Genomic DNA, 19,785 nt, shown 5'->3' on the forward strand with positions numbered 1-19,785 from the left:
TTAAGAAGTGAAAATAGAACAAAAATGTTAGTTTGTTAAAATCATAGGTTAAAATACGAAAAATACTTATTTCAAAAGAAAGTAAAACAAAAGACTTTAAAGTAGAGCTCAGCTATACTAGTTATTTGTAAATACTTTTGACAAAATAAGAAAACAAAACATGTTGATAATACCAATGGTAGACATTTGTTAAGTTCTTGGAATTCCATTTTGACGTTAATAAAATATGAAAAAATATGAATAATTATTATTAGCGTTAAATGAATAAATATTATTAACGTTATAATTAAACTACCTATGAGCATGCTTTGCATTTTTAGAAGGATACCTAAAAAGGAAGTTGGGCATCAATTGATTAATGTCTAAAAATAGCCTGTTAATTTACAGAAAAATATTTTGACAAAATAACAATATCTTCACAACGACGTTCGTAAAAAATAATATTCCAAACCGTTTACTCGCATTAAAGAGTATTGACCAACAGAAATGTCAAGAAATCGCCAGCAAAGGCTTAGAAAAATGTGACAAAATATCGATACCTCAACATCATACGATACGCCAAGAAGTAATTAATATCTTAAAAACGTTGTAAAATATCGATCGATATTTTTACTACGGCGTTCCAAAAAAAATATTCCACAGCGTTTACTAGCACCATAGAATATCGACCAACATTGATGTCGAAAAATCGCCAATCAATGTATAAAAAGTATTACGACAAAATATCAATATTTCAACAGGTGCGACATCCTAAAAAAATAATTTATCTGTATTTTAAAAACGCTGTAGAATGTCGATCGTTATCATCACAACATCGTTTTAGAGTATTGCTTAGTGATTGCCATAGAATATGGACTAATATTGATACCGAAGAATCACTAGTTCAAAATTCCTTAGAAAATATTGTTTGTTTTCCTAAAATTAGAACAAGTTTCTAATTTTTACAAATTTTCAAAAATGCTTTTCAAAATTTGCTTCAACTCCTGCCACAATAATACATTTTTATAAGCATCCTGCATAACTAGAAATCACAATTAAATAAGTAAGAATTTTGAATTTCACAAAAACATATAAGCTAACGTCTATTTAAAATATCACAGTTAGATTTTGTTTAACACTTCTCGAAATACTCAAGCAAATAAGAATAAAAGTTATATAATCTTCGACGATGGTCAAAAATTACCTTTAGTTACTTTAGTTGTCTTCTTCACGCAGTGTTGTTCGCATTCAGTCCTTTCTTCAAAGCGATTGGCATTTCCTTCGCATCCACCATAGACAAATGACTTGCAAATATTTTCAGAGTTATCATAGAACCACATGCGATAATATCCAAGACAAGGGCCTGGCTCTTGTGGTAACAAGCATAAGTCTGCAAATGAATTAATCATATCACATGATTACTTAGTTATATTTCAAAATCACTGTTCTAAAACTATGTTTCCTTTTAAGAAGTAACTAGAAGGGATTTTTATAAAAGTGATTTTTTATCTTTACTTACTTTGGACAGTATGAGTGTATTTGGAAACACTCTCCCAAAAATATAAGTTGAAACACGTATAAATGCAAAAGGTACAACGTTATTTGAATTACAACGCTATTTATATTCGTTATTTGTATTGAAGCAGAATTTTTATTAAACATATTTTTCATGCTTTTTTTATTATTTTGTATTAATTTAGATTAAAATTAGGGAAAAACATTATTTTTAGCATTTTAATAATTTAACACTAGAAACTACAGCATGAAACACAGATGTTATTTTCTGCATTCCAAAAACACGCCTCACTTACATACACAAAATTTTCGAATTTGCACTTATTTGCAGTTATTTAGATCTTAGAAAAATAGTTGTAAATCATTAAAATTTCTTTAATTTACACAATGACTCTTATTGATAAATTTTTCAATATGAATGAAAAAAAAATTTTCAAACAACTTTTTTTTTTTTTAGATTTTATGTACTTAGTAGGGGAGAGTGGGGTCAATTGTAACAGAGCAAAAATTTCGAGTGTCGGGTTCTAGATTTGGTTCCTAGGTGGCGCACAAGGTGTATTTAATAAATCTACATGTACACCCCTGCCGGCAACCATTTTTATGTACTTTTGAAAGAGTTGCATCACAAAAGATATTTTCACGCTACGTAAGTACTTTTTTTGGTATTAGAATATTATATTGTAACAAAGAAATTTTGTTTAAACATGTAAAAATTATTAACCGAATATGTAAGTGGATACCTTAATTAACATTTCAAAAAAAAGATTAGTTTTGTTAATTAACTAGCATTGTTTTTAACAAATGAAGCTGAAATGGCGTCTTGGGGATGATTGTAACATTAAGTAAAGGTACGATTGCAACAGCTGAAAATAAATTATCTTATGTTTACAAACCATTACTTAACTCTTTAAGAACCACCGATAGCTTACTATATCATTTATATTATGTTGCACGTGCATTATTTTATTTGTCACCTTTCACAGCATAAATTAAAATGTTTAACCCCTTAAAGTTAAAAGTTTAACCCCTTAGGTCTCTGCTCATTATTATTTTTACTCCTAAAATATCACTACTATTTTGATCAATAAAAAAATATATCACAGCTATGATAATATGTATAATTAGCTATGTTTTAGTTGAATTTATGAACTGTTACAATTGACCCCGTAAGTGGGGACAATTGTAACAAGTGCACGACTGTCAAAAATTGTTAATAACTAATATAATAACATTTAAAATAAGGTATTTTTTTAGTAGAGGATAGTCTACTTTACTCGTCTGTCAATTAATACTAATAATATATTGGATTTTTTGTTAGTTAAAAATAGTTAAGTAAAAAATGTTACAATTGACCCCACTCTCCCGTACAAATAAAATTCTGATAATTTAACAGATTTTTTTAGTAACAACTATACCGTTTTTTTAATTGAAAAAATACCAAAATATAATTATGTTTGTAATTAGAGAGTCAGAAAAAAATATACAAAAGGCACACCGGTTCCCCATCTGCGTCAAAGCGGTTAACGTTCTGTAAACGTTAATTGCGTAGTAAATTATTAGGAAGAAATAAAAAATTTTAACTTTAAAGAGACGTTTACTCAAAACAATGTTTTTTGTGCTAGAAAACGCAATAACTCCTAGGTGTTATATAACTAATGTAGTTTCCGTTGTATATAGTTATTTTATTACTTCAAGAGCTTTTGATTAATTAAATAGTGAAATTAAATATTTAAACAAAGTCTAAGCTTATGTTCAGTTTATGGATCAACGGTGGATCAAGTTCAATCACCGATAATGAGATCCATTAGCCTAAGATTGATAGGTACCCTAATTTTTTGGGACGTAAAGGCGATTGGTGCAAATGCTGACTTCATTGTCACGTCTTTGGTTTCGTAATTGGGGAGCCTTAACCTCCATTTAAGTCGGGGAAAGATGTCGCATTTTTCTTCCTTGTTGCGACAATTTGCGCTCATCGTAAATGCATTATGCAATCTTATTTTATTGTGAACTCTTTCATGTGACAATGAATGTTAAAGATAATTTTCTGCATTCAGAAATTAGTTTTAAGTCTGTACATATTCCAGAGTACGTCTGTACGTATTCCACAGCATGTTTTTAAATAGTATTCTGAATAGAATTTATTTGTGATATACTTTATAGTGGTGTAAAAAGTGATGAGGAATTTTCGCTTAAGCTAAGTTGATAATTTCTAATCTGGCAACATTTAATTTTAAAAATATATAGGAAATGAATAATTTTAGATCAAAATACAGCTATGTATTATTACAAATTATTTTGGTGAAAATGAATATATTTGTTTCACTGAAATGAATTTGAAAAATAATCTAATTGAGTTTCCAATTTTTATATTTATAAACAAAAGTACACAAAAGTGGACTAGTATATATGCGATTAGTGAGGCAAAATAGCCAATCTGATAGTTCTTTTTTTCTATGTATAGATGTTCTCACAGCAGACACACTAAAAAGCAACTTTTTTTCCACATTTAATTTTAAATGTCCAAAAATATACCAGGACAGCTGAGACCCCTGCCCTTCATAAATTTATAATTTAAGAAACTCTTTGATTTAGATATTTATTTTCGCCTATCTCGTCATTTTGGTAGCATTATTCTGAATTTTTTTTAAAAACGATAAAAAGCTCTTGAATACACGCTTACTATGAAATGCAACAACACATTCGATAAAATTGAAATAAAGCTTTTTTTTCTCTGATTATTTCAATATTTAAACTGACCTTCCTTAACCGCTGGTGCAGCAGTTGTAAGTTTTTCTTTTTTGCACCTTTGATAGCAGCTCTCTTTCGAGTTGAAACGATTGGCATTTCCTTGGCAGCCGGTAAATAAGAATTCAATGCAATCTTCCTGCTCTTTGTCGTAATACCACTGAGTAAATGAGCCACTACATGGACCTTTCACCATAGCTAAACTACAAACATCTATAACAGAAAAAAAAAATAATTATAGCATAAGAAATAATTTCATAAAAGCGTTTCTTAGAAATTAAGCTTCCACTACAGAAATAAGATAAACTACGCAATAACTTAATTGAAGAATAAACAAACATATGCAGGATGCACTCTGGCCGAGTGGTATAACCTGCAAACCGTGGAGGTAGGTGGTTCGAATCCCGCTGTTACCCTGTATGTATCTTTGTGTTGTTCTTCTCTGTATTGTGCTATCTGTAATTCTACTTGAAAAAGGTTTATAAGCCTACGTTGAGCACACAGGCCTGCAAATGTATGTATTTCCAGCAAATAAATAAACCAAATATATGCACTTTAACTTCTAATATTTGAACTAGTACGCTTTCTTCTAGTATTAGAACTTTTTTAATTAATTAAAAACTGGAAGAACGCAATGGTAGAATCTATGGTATCTAATCAAGGCATACAATTTGGAAAACAATTAATTACTTCATATTTTTAATTCTTTTAAAGGAAACCAAGGCATTAACAAACAAATATATAGCGTGTCTAGCGATAATGAAATAATAAAGAATCGAACGAGATAAATTAAATTATTATATTTTAAAATTGATAACAAATTTCATCAGCAAATGGTTCTGGTGAACTGGAAAAACAATAAAATAGTGTTTCCTGTCGCACCTCTGACCAGTTTAACGAATAATTTTTCTCATATTTATATGTTAATTTTGTTCCCAGAATGCACGAGGTTGTTACTGCAAACAGTAGTAAATTCGAAAACATTATTTAATAGTTTTTATCAGTTTTCTAGTACCATCTATAGGTGAGTTTCGTAACTAATTTAAGATTTTTGGTAAAAACAACTAACTGGTTTCCTAGTTAGAAAACACCAAATCGCTCTTTTCTATTGTCTTTTTTCCGTGTTCTATTTTTCAAATCATCTATAAATTTTTCGGCACATTATAAACAAAAAAAATTTTCTGCTTTACTGTTAGTAAATATCAGCTGTATCTTTTTTTTCTTTTTCTTTTTTGACGACATTAGTTTATATTTTACTGATATCTAACGGATTCATGACAAAGGAGCTATGAAAAAAATCTGTGATGGAACGATTCAAATAAATTCAGGTTTTTAAAATAATTTAAAGGACATTAAAACAATACTGCTTGCCAATTTAATGACAGCTAGCTCTTCTCAAAATGCTTATTAAAATGGTACCTTGTGCTTGGAAGCATGACGTCTCACACTCTTTCCTTGTTTTAAATCTGTTCTGATTGCCCTTACATCCTCCATAATAGAATTCCTTGCAAACACCATCACTTGAATCATAATACCAATTCACATCAGCTATATTACATGGTCCAGGATCTTGTCCAAGGAAGCAATACTCTAAAAATATTTTTAAAACATTAATTTTATGTATTTTTTCATTTGCAGATCATAAGTGAAAAACTTTAAATTTTTTTAACTAATGCCGAAAAATTACTGTCTGATATAAAATGGGCATTCAATAGTTTGACCAAGAGATACAAAATATACCAAAACGAAGCAAGAGATATAAAATACATTCAGTCCCAACTTTTACATTAGTTGTACTACAGCCGTTGAAAACTATTAGCAAACGCTTCTTTTGATAAAACTCGAATCATATTTGTATTATCAAAAATTTTATTCTAAAGTTACATTAAAATAATTGGCAACAATCTATCCATCCAAAGAACTGTTAAGTTTACAGTCAGATTCATTTCTTTACTTTTACGGGTTTAAAACCGTTTACATCTGGTATAGTTAAAATCCGTAAATACAAAACTATGCAGTTTTGTAGCCATTTACAACCATAATGATTTCAAAATCGCAAAAATGGAATTTAAATAAACATTGGAGTTCGGTTATGTTAGACTTTTCGTTAGGTAATGAGCATTGGAGTAATGTTGCAGTTGAGTTGCGTTTTGTAAAGTGTACCATGGAATACGGCTTAATTTATCTAGTGTTGACATCTATCATGAGAAGAGGAGAAATACCAAACCTTTTAGCAACTCTGTAATGCTAACATCTAAACGCGAATGACAGTCTCGTATTCCAGTATTCCAGGATCACCGATTGAGGAGTGTGGGACACTTGTGTTGACTCCTCATGTGTTGAAGGAATGGAAGAAATATTGCGGTGTCAAAGCTAGGATTCGAATCCACGCTGAAGCGGTCATAAGTTTGACAGATTAACTCTTTCGGCTAAAGCATATACCCAGTTGAAAGGAACTAAATGACTTCAAAAGGTATTCACCACACTCTAGGATAAAAGGAGTGGTGATCACTGACCACAAGGTGCCTAAATATAGCAAATTGTGATCAAAAATTGTTTGCCAGTCGCCAATCAATTGCCAATTTTCTAGTCGAAAAGGCACTCCTTGTGCATTTTATTAGTATTTTTAATATCTTAGACATGAAATTTTCATGGATATTTTGAAATATTCTGAAAATTACGTCATTTCGTGCTTGTTTTTTTTTTTTTTAATTTTTCTTCATTTTAGAAATGAACCTTATAATGTTTACCATATTTTGAGAAATGCTTCAAAAGAAATACCTTCACATTGGTAACAGACTTTTTTTTAATCGTTTAAAGCTTTCAAATTTTGAGCAATCTTTGCCACATATTTTTAAAAGTACCTCTATGAGAAATGTTACAACTAGCAGCTGACCAGAAGCAAAATTTCCAAATTTTGCACCGTACACCACGCACTTATAAGTGCAAGATTATTAGGTATCCTCCGTTGAGTTAGGCATTCGATGACAGAAAATAAAAATCGGAATTCGTCTATTCTGATGGCAATGGATGATTCGTACTCTGAATTCCTATCAAATGACTTAGCTTCCAACTTTCGAATTACGTGCACTCAATTCTCATTGCCGGTGAGCCTAGTTGGCGAGGATAAAATTTAGGTTGTATAACCTTATAAGGTGAAAATAGTCAATAAACGATTTTCCTCATAATTAACATTTTAAATAGCATTTTTTATGGGTATTTGACTGTTTTGGCTAAATATGGTAAAATAATAATTGAATAATTTGTTATTTAATTTTTTTATGAGAAATTTTCTAACAGTGTTAAGCATTTTTGAAGCTGCAATGTTGCAAGAAAACATCTCTCCTTCCTTTTTTCAAGCGTTTAATTCTCTCAAAAACTCAAATTTTTGCTCACTGCTTCAACACTATAGGGAAAAGTGTTGTATCTTGGATTAATGTAAATATTTGTGCCAGCCAGTGGAGGAATTTTTCATTCAGTATATGTAGTTGATACCTATAACAACAGGTTCTATCAGGTTCATTAATAACAATTTCAGTTTTTCTGGTTAAGTGCTAAAAAAAATTTTTTTTTATTTATTTGATGAGTAGTTGTTTCAATTAGTTGATATCAACCACTATGAGTTAATATCAATTTATAGTCAAAAATACAACAACTGGTTGTGCAGTGGACCTTGAATTTTTTCATATTTCAAAGCTTTTTTAAAAAACTGTATGACAGAATTCATTTACAAAAAAATATTCGAATAATATAGTAAAGTATAATGTATTTCCCTTCTGAGTCGTTTGAATTTGTACTTTCTGCTTCTTGTGTTTAATATACCACAATAAAGTAAGAAGATTTCTTAAGTAAAATCTTTTAAACATATAATGTATTTAGAACAGAATGTTCCATTGGTTCATACCTGTTTTAAATTCTAAATCTTGAGGAGGTTCAGATGTAGTGTCCCTTCCACAACGTTTTTCACATTCATAAAATGAAGCAAAATTATTTTCATTTCCGTCACAGCCACTGAACATGAAGCGATGACACTGACCATTCTCATAATCATAATACCAACGCTCTCTAAACTCAGAGCAGGTTCCGATTTCTTGCGGTAAACGACAAATATCTTTTTCTAGATAGGAATACGAAAATAAATTTTAGGGACTAAATGAATGAAATGTACAATTTTTTTTATAACACTCATATCACATTAAAATAAAACCGAACATGATATACTTAGCCCAAATTATTAGAAAAGCATAAAGACAATTATTTTTACAATTTCTTTTTCAAAACTAAGACGCAATTTCTTTTTAAAACTAAACTCCATGATTGTTTTCTTGGTTTGAAATAGCGATTTTCTTCTGACCAAAACACAATTTATTACTATCAAGGAGGGAGACTGTAACGTTTATTTTATTTTATATTTTATTTATAATTTTATTTTTATTTTATTTAGCGTTTTTTTTTTCTTTTTTTTTTTAAATTGTAATGTTGATTTTAAGTTTTCTATTTTCATTTTATTTTATTTTAATTTAATTTTGATGTTAAATTTATTTTTATTTTATTTTTATTTAGCGTTTTTTTTCTTCTTTTTTTTAAAATTGTAATGTTGATTTTAAGGTTTCTATTTTCATTTTATTTTATTTTATTTTTGATGTTAAGCTTATTTTATTTTATTTTTAGTTTATTTTATTTTATTTCAAATTTAATTTAATTTTTTAAATTTTATTTCATATTAACTTTATTTCATTTCAAAACATTTTTAGAGAATATCGCCAGATTTAAGAGTAAATTAACGAAAACACGTGAAATTAACGAAAGGGCAACGAGGCTCTAATTTTTCTTATATCTACTTGGTGCAATTTTTGCCAGCACTCCAGTTTGTGCAAACAGAACTGTTATATTATTGACTGTTATATATTACTGTAACTGTTATGTTACGGGTGATAACAATTTTTTTAATACAGAATAACACTAAAATAAGTAAAAATTGATTTTAAAAGTGTTTATTCAATTAACTTACCTAACAATAATTATTTTTCAGAATTTAATGTGCAAATCGGTAACTCCTATTTCACAGATATTGCCACACCCAGCAGATATCATTGCAAGCAAAAGAATAATGTTAGAAAATTATTTTAATCAAACAGTTGTCTTCAAGATCATTTCATGTTGTATTTCTTACTCACGTTACACTATCGAAACGTATCTGTTTGATTAAAGAATCAAGCGTGAAGTAGAATGTCTGAAATACTAAAATCATAAAGAATCACAATTTGGCTATAAGAAACTTGACTTGGATCTCTATTTTCTTTTAATTACTATCTTTTAAGCATGCTTAAAAGTTATTTTTGCCACGATTATAGATGAAATGTGTTTCTTATTGCTATTGAAACTGAATACACTTCATTTTTAAAGAAAGCTGTGAAATAAAAGTTACCTTGAGACACTGAAGCAACGCATGATTTTTCACACTCGCGTCTTGATTCAAACCTGTTAGCATTTCCTTTGCAACCACCATAATAAAACTGTTCACATCTTTCACTCTTCTTGTTGTAAAACCACTGAATGGAAATTTGCTCACAAGGTCCCTCATCTTTCTCCAAGGAGCAAACGTCCACATCAACTGGCGATAGAAGAAGATATATAATGGTAATTATTATAAATAAATTGTGAAAGGCATTATTTATGCTAAACAACAAAAAATTTCTTTGTAAAATTGAAATGTTTTAACATAGAAAGCTATTTATATTTATATATTAAAAATACATTCATATAAAAAGATATGTAATTTTTTATTAAATATATAATTTTTTATAAGATATATAATTTTTTATAAGATATATAATTTTATTATAAAAGATATATAATTTTCTTATAAAAGATATATAATTTTCTTATAAAAGATATATAATTTTCTTATAAAAGATATATAATTTCATTATAAAAGATATATAATTTTGTTATAAGAGGTATATAATTTTTTGAAAGATTACAAATTTTTACATTAATTTTAATTTTTAGGAACGAAAATAAAAATTAAGTTTATATGCTGGATTAAAATAATGAAGAAATGCTTACAGAGAGGATTGGACACATTTTAATGAAATTAGATTTCGACATAGGCTGATGCAAAAAAATATATAATTACTCAACAGTTAAACGCCACACGTATAAACATGCATAACACTTATCTAAGTAGGTAAACAGAGAGCATTTAATTACAGGATAAAACAAAACACAAAAATGGGAAAATAGGGAGTCTAGAACCCTCTTACAGACAGGACTTGAACTGATTTTCCAGTAATAAAGCAGTTTAAGAGTTACTGCTTAAATTTGTGTCTATTTTCAGATTCTATATAGGTGCAGAAAGAGTTCAGTTATCTTCCCCAGAATGCCCCTGGCAATCTCTATAAAGTTGAGGTCCAGAAAGCTTGTTAGCTATTATCGGGCGAAAAACTTAATTTTCGAAAAAATCGCCGAACAAATGAGCTCTGTGCGAACGTGCGTTTTCATTCATTAATACGCAATTAGGATCAACTGCAACTCTAATAAAGTGAATATACAGTTCCCAGGTTTAACCCTATTTCTCATCTTATTATCCCTTTCAAAGAGAGAGAAATTGGTTACTCTACGGGATGTTGAGAGCATAGACCATCAAACCTCTGATCAAAATGGTCAATTTCTCGGACATTGGCGGGCAGACAGTGGATCCCTAATTAATATGGCTCATGCTTTCGTATGAAGAGTGCCACAGACCCGTTATCTTCCATTCACTATCCAAAAAAATCGTCCTTTTTCGATCGAATATCAAAAAATAGACTTTATCGACCCAAAAAAATCAATCGAAAAATCGACCTTTTGAAATGAAAGTTAGACGATCAGAATAGGCATCATGTTGAATAACCGCACAATCCACCATCTCTTTGAAAGAGGCAAGGTGACTAACATGAAATATGGAAATAATGTCTTGGAACAACGTTTTCGTTTTTTTTTTTCAAGTGAGTAGATAGTCCTGATTTCATTTTAATAAACTATAACACAAGGCTATATACGACTCATACTCCTTTCGTCAGTGATTTTCTTGCAAATATAGATATTTTGCTTATTCTACAGTAAAGCATTTTAACTATGCATGTCTATTCTGTTTCATGAAAGATTTTTTTTTCCGTATCATACTAACGTATGTTCAAATCAAACTTCTTTAAAATTTATTGTCTTCGAGATTTATCTACATAAGATAAACTCCTACAGAAAAATACCGGGATAATTCCCAGACCGTCGCCAATAGCCCATTGTGCAGCTCTAGTGCGACGTAAATTAACAACAACAACAACCTACAGAAAAATAAAATAAGAAAAAAAATTTTGAAAGGAGGAAGAAAAACTTACCGGATGGTTGTAAATTAATGCACTTTTGATCACAAGCTTCTTTAGTTATAAATCTGTTGTTATTTCCGAGGCATCCTCCATACGTAAATGGTTCGCATGACTTTGATCCTACGTCGTAGTAGAATGAAGGTATCTTTTCACTGCACGATCCAGCAGTTTTAGGTAGCAAACAAGCCTCTGAAACAAACAATTAGTATGTAGTTAATTATATAAGATCTATCAAAAAAAATTTGCTGGATAAAAAGTAAAATAGACACAGTGCTAAATGAACATTCCGCTTTGTACTGTATTGAGCTAAATTCAAAGGATTCAGGAAAGCAGAATATCACAGCCTGAAAGCAGAATAAAATAAATGCCTGATATTTTCAGGCTCCACTAGAGGGCGTACTCAAGCGTTGCGATCGCGAATTGTATTTGCAATAGGATTTACATTTTCTGAAGTCAATAAACAGAGTGCATCGGTGAATTGTGCAGTAAATATGATGTCGTAAACCAAAATACTTAACAGCACCTATTTTCTTTCCACGCGATCAATAGATTCAGAGATAGATGACAATTGTATAACTCAAATGAACTTACAACTCACAACTCTCTGACCACGATCCACATGTGAGCTATAAATTCACTCTACTATGGTGTTCACTGATGTATAAACAAGCCATACAGCACACAGGAGAATGCGTAGCACTGTGTAGGTTTCTCGAACTCACTACCCTCTTGTGCGCAGAGTGTGGCTTATATTATTTGTAGCTAGGCGCACATATAATGATGTCATGTGTGGCATGGTTTGTAGTTATTTTATTGTATTTTTGCTAAACACATCCAAGTTCTGATTTTCTTTTTAAGTAAGGAGGCATATACTTTTCTTATATTGAAAATTCTATTTACCTGGTCCTTCGGGTTTGACACAAGTATTCTCACACTCTTCTTGTGTAGCAAAATTGTTACCATTACCATCGCATCCACCATACCAAAACCTTGAGCAACTGCCGTAGTTAACATCGAAATGCCACATCACTTTAAAATCTCGACAAGGTCCGGATTCTTTGGGCTGCCCACACACTTCTAAAAAAGTAAAGAGAAGAAATTTTACGATGTGTTTTTACAAATCAGCTTTAGTTAAATACAGACAATGAAATGCAATTTTATTTTAACGCAAAATAATCAATAATTCACTTAGGAAAAATGGAAAAACAAGTCGGAATTTAAAAATTAGAGAAAGATCACTACAGTTTTTAAAGTTTGCTAATTTACAGAAATACATGATAAGATTGTGAAAAATGTATAACACAATGCTTAATTTTGAGAAAATAAAATTTTCTTACCAGTTGAAATCTTAGGTTTAGGAACAAGAACAGCAGGACAACCTTCATATTTAGGGCCTTTAGCTGGTGTATAACCATCAGCACAACAACCGTAGTACGTTGTATCACAAGGGCAGCCTTGCAAATCAGGTCCTTGAGCTGTAGTTTTACCATCCCGGCAGCAGCCAAATCGCGTTGATTCACATGGGCAACCTTCGTAATTTGGACCTCTTGCTGGTGTTCTGCCGTCGAGACAGCATCCATAACGTTGAGCCTCACAAGGACAATCTCTAAGATCATTCGTTCTTGCAGGTGTGTGTCCATTTGGACAGCAGCCAAAAGGTAAGCCATCACAGGGACATCCAGATAAGTCGGAGCTTGTAGCAGCAGTTTTGCCATCAGGGCAACATCCATATTTAGTAGAATCACAACCGCATCCATCACCTTTTTCATTGAGTCTGGGTGTTCTTCCATCAGGGCAACATCCAAAATACATTAAATGACATGCACATCCCTCGAAGTGGGGTCCTTTAGCTGGAGTTATATTGTCCTGGCAGCAGCCAAAGCGGAAGTGTTCACATTTACATCCGAAATTACTAAAAGATTCAATGCATATTTAGAAGTAAAGACAATAAGAATAAAATAAGTTTATTAAATTTTCAAAATAATTTTTTTAAAAAAAATCCGATAATACGTACAGCTATAATAAAGAATTAACGACCATACAGACGGCCGTAACAATAAGTTATTAGCTTGGACATTTGCAGTTTAAATTTAATAGGAGTTTTATTAAATTTATATAGACCTTATTGAATGAAATTAAATAAACGTTTAGTTCTTAAAAATTCCTTTATTTAATTGTTGGTGTCATCATTTTACTATTTTCTAATGTAAGGCACGTGTGAGATATATCAGAACAAAACCTAAATACTTGTGAAATTGTAAGATCCAAGTTATATTTTATTTGACCATCGCTAACGAGCAGTTTATATAGATTAGAGAACTAGTAGAAGAATAATTCACGTTTTTAACCATCTAGTTTTAAACTCAAGTTAGGAGACAAAGCAATTCAGTCAAGTGTTCTGAAAAAATTATCCATGGAAAGAACTTTTTGAGAAGTGAAGCAAACTGATATTTGCGTTACACGGGGAAAAAAACTTTCTACAGTTCGCTTAACGACAATTTAACTTAATCTCATAGCACTAGCCCGGTGCTGTTAAAACTGTATTAGGTGCAAGCTTATAACTCGATCCCGGGTGGACTGTACCTTGAGCAAATGTTGTAATGAAAATAAATTATTTACGATTAAAGTAATGAGTGTCAAGGAGAACGTGAAGGAGAAAGTGATTATGATATTACACGACGTTCACTAGAGTACGAAAGAATAACAGGTCCTTGAGAAGGAACATGGTGCAAATAGGTCTTGATAACATGGTTTTAAAAACAGGCAAGGAAGATATAAATTAAAAAGTGTCAAAACTTCTAAGTAAAATTATTTATTTCCTGAAATAACAGAAAAATATGAAACAAATTCATGGTATGCAAATCTCACTAGAAAATGATTATTTTGAAGGAGAAAAAACCAACAAAAAAAAAACTATTTCGATAGTTAAAAACCATAATGGTTAAGTAAAAGTAACACAACTATAGAGTGTTGAAGCTTTTTTTATAACATCTACATGTAACGTTTCAAGGTGACACATGAATAATGAAAACTTGAAAACACAATAAGATACAGAAAAGAATAGAATGAAAAATTAACTGATATAAAAAAGGTAGACATTCCGAATTGGGCAAATCAGACCAAAATACATTTGTATGCCCAATGCGGGAAAAGATCTGAAGTGAAATCATTTACTAGTGAATTATTGTCATTGTGAATGCAATAAAACTTGAGGACATCAAATGGTTAGTGCTAATAAATGTATGCTTCCATCGCTACCTCATATTCTTTTGTTTCTTTCGCCCCTCAATTTTTCGTTTTTGTTTTGACAGGTTAATTCGTTTCATAAGGTTTCGGTTTTGAATTGAACTTAAAAATAGTGTTACTTACTTGAAACCTTGAGCTGGAGTGATTTCATCTGGACAACAACCGTAAGGGTAAGTTTGGCATCCACAACCGAGGAAAGTTGGTCCTAATGCAGCTGTTTTGTTATCAGGACAGCAACCAAATCGCATTCCAAAACAACATCCTTGCAAATTTGATCCTAACGCAGTGGTTATTTCATCTGGACAGCACCCGAATTCAGTACCAGCACATGCTGGTGGCTCAGTGGTTGTTGTGATTTCAGTTACTGCTGTTGCTGTTTCCATACAGCCTTCGAAATCAGGTCCATTCGCTACTGTCTCATTATCTTGACAGCAACCGAATTCAGTCTCAGTACAACTAGTAATATTTTCACACCCTTCGTAATCTGGACCTGATGCAACCGTGGTATTATCAGGGCAACAACCGTAAGTAGAATTATTACAGTCTGTTGGTGTACAGCCTTCCCCGTCAACACCCAATGCAACTGTAGTGTTATCAGGACAACAGCCAAACAATGTTAGTGAGCAATTTTCTGATTCACAGCCCTCACCGTTTTCTCCAAGGGCCAAAGTAATGTTATCAGGACAGCAGCCAAAAGTCGAATTTGAGCAATCAATAGGAAAGCAACCTTCGCCGTCTAAGCCTTCTGCTGAAGTAACATTATCTGGACAGCAACCAAAAGTTGAATTTGCACAATTTTCTGGTAAGCATCCTTCACCTTCGAATCCTTTGGCAATTGTAACATTGTCAGGACAGCAACCAAACGTGCTTTCGTCGCAACTTAGTTCTCCATCACCACTGCTTTCATCAATTATGCAACCTTTCTTTCCAGGCCCTGAGAATAAATTTAATTAAAAATATATTATGCCCTCTTATAAACCTATTTATTTTGCTATTTTTAATTTTATTTTAGGAAAAGGAATACAAATATTATCTAATCTAAAAAAAAAGAAATATTAATTAAAATTAAAACTTTAATAACCTTTTAAGTCCCTATTTCAATCTTAATAGATATTTTCACGTAAATAAAAGGGAGGGGGAAACGTGTAAAGGAAAAAAATAGTTTGTTATTCAAAAAACGATCATATAATCTAAGAAAAAAAATAATTAAAATTAAAACTTTACTAACCTTTTAAGTCCCTATCTCAATCTTAATAGAGATTTTCATGTAAATTCAAAGATAAAAAGAGCGTTAAAAAAATAGTTTTCTCATACAAAAAACCATTATTTTCTAAAACTGCAAATGAAAAGCTCTTGAAATTTTTAGATTTTTTTTAAAAATCAAAATAGAGGATTTATCAAAAAAATTCTAAACTAAACATTAACAGTGATAGAAAATTCCTTATTTTTCCGAAAATATGCTTTTTCTCAAAATAACATTAAAAACTATCAAATTTGATTGCTTTGAATAATTGTTTACTGTGTATCGTAAAAGAGAATTTGGAAATTATTTAATATTTGTAAAAAAGATAACAAATTTCCAATACTTAGAAACTAAACGTTGTATGAAGTTGTGCTCAGTTGAGTAATGTTAAGAAAAATGAATATGTTAGCTAACTTTAAGTAATATAAACAAAATAGAATATTTTACTATACCTGTTGCGTAAGTAAAGTCATCATCACAGCAACCAAAAGCGCTTGTTTTACAGGACGTTACATTTTGCTCATCTTCACATCCCTCTTGATTTAATCCACTTGCAGGGGTCAAACCATCTGGACAACATCCGAAGGGTTTGCTGTAGCAATCCTCACCAGAAGATTCAAAATCCTCATCAGTTTTATTCTTACAGCCTTCAAAGTCGGGACCAGATGCCGATACCTTGCCATCTGGACAGCAACCAAATGTTGTATTCTCACAAACAATGTCTGTTGCATTGCAGCCTTCAAATTCAAAACCCATCGCTATCGTTTTATTATCCGGGCAACATCCGAACATCGTGTTAGAACAATCACTGTCAACAGACTCACATCCTTCTAAATCAGGACCAGTAGCTGTGATATTGCTTTCCGGACAGCAACCGAAAGTGGAATTTGCACAGTCGGTTTCATCGACCATGCACCCTTCAAAATCTAAGCCTTTAGCAGCGGAGCTCTGATCAGGACAGCAGCCATACTTAGTAGCATTGCATGGAATATCACTTGGACAGCCTTTTCTAAAAATATAATCAATTGGAATTAGAATGAGGACAGAAACTCTATAGCTTTGATTTGTTATTTGATGTTTAGACCTTGGCATTAAACTTTTTCGCAATACATATTTTTTTGTTTCATTTCTCTTTAATATAATATTGAGGGAGGACAAGGGAATAGAAAAGCAATATCTTTGAACATAAATATTATGTAAACTTTTTGTATCCAAAAATAAATACATGTCAGTTGTTTTAAGTCACTTATCTTTTAAAACTATTAAAACTTCTTCAATCAGACTTTTAAAAATAAGAAAATAAAAAAAATTCTAAAACTTCCTTCTTCAAAGAAACTGATAAAGAAATAAATTTACCTTAAATGAAAAAGTAAGACGCATCACTGTCGAAGTTCTAAGACGCAAATTTTGCGATAAAAAAAGTTTATCGCAAAAGACTTGCGCCCTTGTGTATCAGAGGTGAGACAATAATAGTACTAATTCCTTATTAAAATTTCATAAAAAAGGCAGTAAAAAAAACTGGAAGTAATTAAGTTTAAAATTTTTAAACCTTGTAATTTTAAAAGCTTTATTTCTCTTCTTTTTTGCTTCTGTTAGCTTGCTTATATTAGAAATAAATCAAAATATCCATTATAGATAATAAAAAATAATTAAAAAAAGGCAGATAAATTTTGTTTTAAACATTTAGAGAAAAAAATGTTCTTTCTTTCTTCAGAAAACAAAAAAAGAGAACTCAGTTGAGATTTGAGCATTCTAAGTAGTTAGAAAATTTCAAAATTTCGTCTAATTGGTATCAGGAAAAAAATTCCAGTTGATATTTCATTTCTATGACTACTCAAAATGAGATTCAAATTTTGATTGATTAAAAACTCTCACTTTCGCATTAATTTCATTTTACAAAATGGCATAAATATAAATTTTTTATGGCAAAAACCAAAGGTTTCATGGTTTATGTCACTAAAATTAATTAAGATGTCTTCTGTAAAGTTAAACGTATATTAAGCTCATGTTGTCATGAAGCAAGCTAAAGTTTTGGCAGCCGATCTTAGATGCAATTTAAGCTCAACTTTAATGAATGAGGTATCATTTTGCAAAATCTCATTTTTACTAGGTACTTATGACCAGAAAAAATCTGTTTAGAAATTTCTAGAGTGCCTGCTAAATTGCAAAAATGAAACCATATCTTCCAAAACTAATTGTGTTTTACATTCATGTATCATGTAGTAGCTATTTCTGACAATAAAGCATCCCTTTACGGCTTTTCCGTACTAGCTATTTCTGAAGATAAAGAAAAATTTGCGGTAAAATTTTGAAAATTAATTTCGAAAGTGTCCTTTATGTAGTTAAACGTGCAGCGATACCTTCAAGAACAATTTTGAGTTTTGGCTGTCGATTCAAGAAACGATTAAAGATCAATATATAAGGCATCCCTATGCAAGTAATCACATTTGTAAAAGCTATTTCAGACGAAAAAGAATGTTTCACTGTGAAGTTTTATAAAATTAATTTCTAAAACGTCATCTGTAACTTTAAGCACGTTTCATAAACAATCTCAGGTTTCAGTTGTCAATGCTAAAAACAATTTTAAGTTCAACGCACAATTTTACAAAAAGTCATTTGATAGAAATTATTTATGCTATGCTTGAACATATTTTATTTTAAAACCGGCGCTGAACAGCCGACCCATTTTTAGGCTTATGACTATCATCTTTAACTCCGTTGTCTTGTAATTTCGATCTCAACTCAATAGACAAGAGAAGTCCTGGAAAAAGCTTTGAGACCAACTAGCTTTAGTGGGGGACCAACTCACATTTGCATTACATGGAAAAGACCTCCACTCCTTTAATCTGACGGCAAAGAGATTTCAGCTCATCAGCTTACCACTGAGGATATTTTGCGTCAGCGATATGATTGGTGCGAGCAGAGAGCAGAATTTATAACGACCAGTTATTGCTGTGATTCGAACTTGAGTAACCTCATTGGGATGTGAGAGCTCTATTTCTTGAGACACTGTGACTCTGTTTGGTCGAACGTAATCCTTATCACAGCAAAACAATAACAGAAACGTTATTCCGGCAAATGATTATATATACCTCTGTCAGTTATTGTCTATCACCATACCAAGCCACACAGCTCTGGCAAGGGTGGCAAAGTATGATAGGTTGGTTCGATTGATCAAAAACGTGATTTAAAAATGTATAAAAATACAGTTTACAATTATAGAATTAAAATAACTAGCAGTATGAATAAAAATTACAAACAAAAAGTTTTAATAGCAGTATTTTGTACTTGAATGGTCCTATGGCTAAGGTAAAATTATCTGTACAGCAACCATATACAGCCTCTTCACAAGTTGTGTTGGCACTTATTAAATCCATTTTCGGACAGTCTTCGTCGTTAAAACCAGCTGGTGTTACGCCGTCTGGACAGCAGCCGTATTTAGAATCTTTACAACCATTCAAAACCATTATTTCATCTAAGAAATGAGCAAGATATTAAAAAATCTTATTTTATCCATCCTTTACTATATCTAAAACAATTATAGGAGGGTGCTATGAAAGCAAAATTAAAAAAACTGCACCAGTTCTGCAAGGGGTAACTTGCACAATCATTAATTATTAATTCTCCGACTTCCCATAAATTTAGAGAGCTAAATTTTGGGTAAGGTATTAGAAAGGTATAGAAAAACTA

The 19,785-nt window shown here is 31.1% G+C and overlaps 1 protein-coding gene across 1 annotated transcript in view; it reads right to left on the minus strand.

Moving 5' to 3' along the window:
* The window catches only part of LOC107447945 (papilin), a gene marked incomplete in the record, with an annotated part of 216,134 nt that overhangs the window by 143,036 nt on the left and 53,313 nt on the right, over nucleotides 1-19,785 (minus strand). Inside the window, 11 exon segments of the mRNA XM_071182252.1 lie at nucleotides 1,184-1,369; nucleotides 4,252-4,452; nucleotides 5,659-5,829; nucleotides 8,144-8,356; nucleotides 9,668-9,853; nucleotides 11,619-11,795; nucleotides 12,507-12,683; nucleotides 12,944-13,518; nucleotides 14,976-15,786; nucleotides 16,548-17,104; nucleotides 19,384-19,570. Of these exon segments, the coding sequence (XP_071038353.1) occupies nucleotides 1,184-1,369; nucleotides 4,252-4,452; nucleotides 5,659-5,829; nucleotides 8,144-8,356; nucleotides 9,668-9,853; nucleotides 11,619-11,795; nucleotides 12,507-12,683; nucleotides 12,944-13,518; nucleotides 14,976-15,786; nucleotides 16,548-17,104; nucleotides 19,384-19,570 (3,441 nt within the window).

Source organism: Parasteatoda tepidariorum, chromosome 1, assembly GCF_043381705.1.
Source record: "Parasteatoda tepidariorum isolate YZ-2023 chromosome 1, CAS_Ptep_4.0, whole genome shotgun sequence".
Lineage (NCBI taxonomy): Eukaryota > Metazoa > Arthropoda > Arachnida > Araneae > Theridiidae > Parasteatoda > Parasteatoda tepidariorum.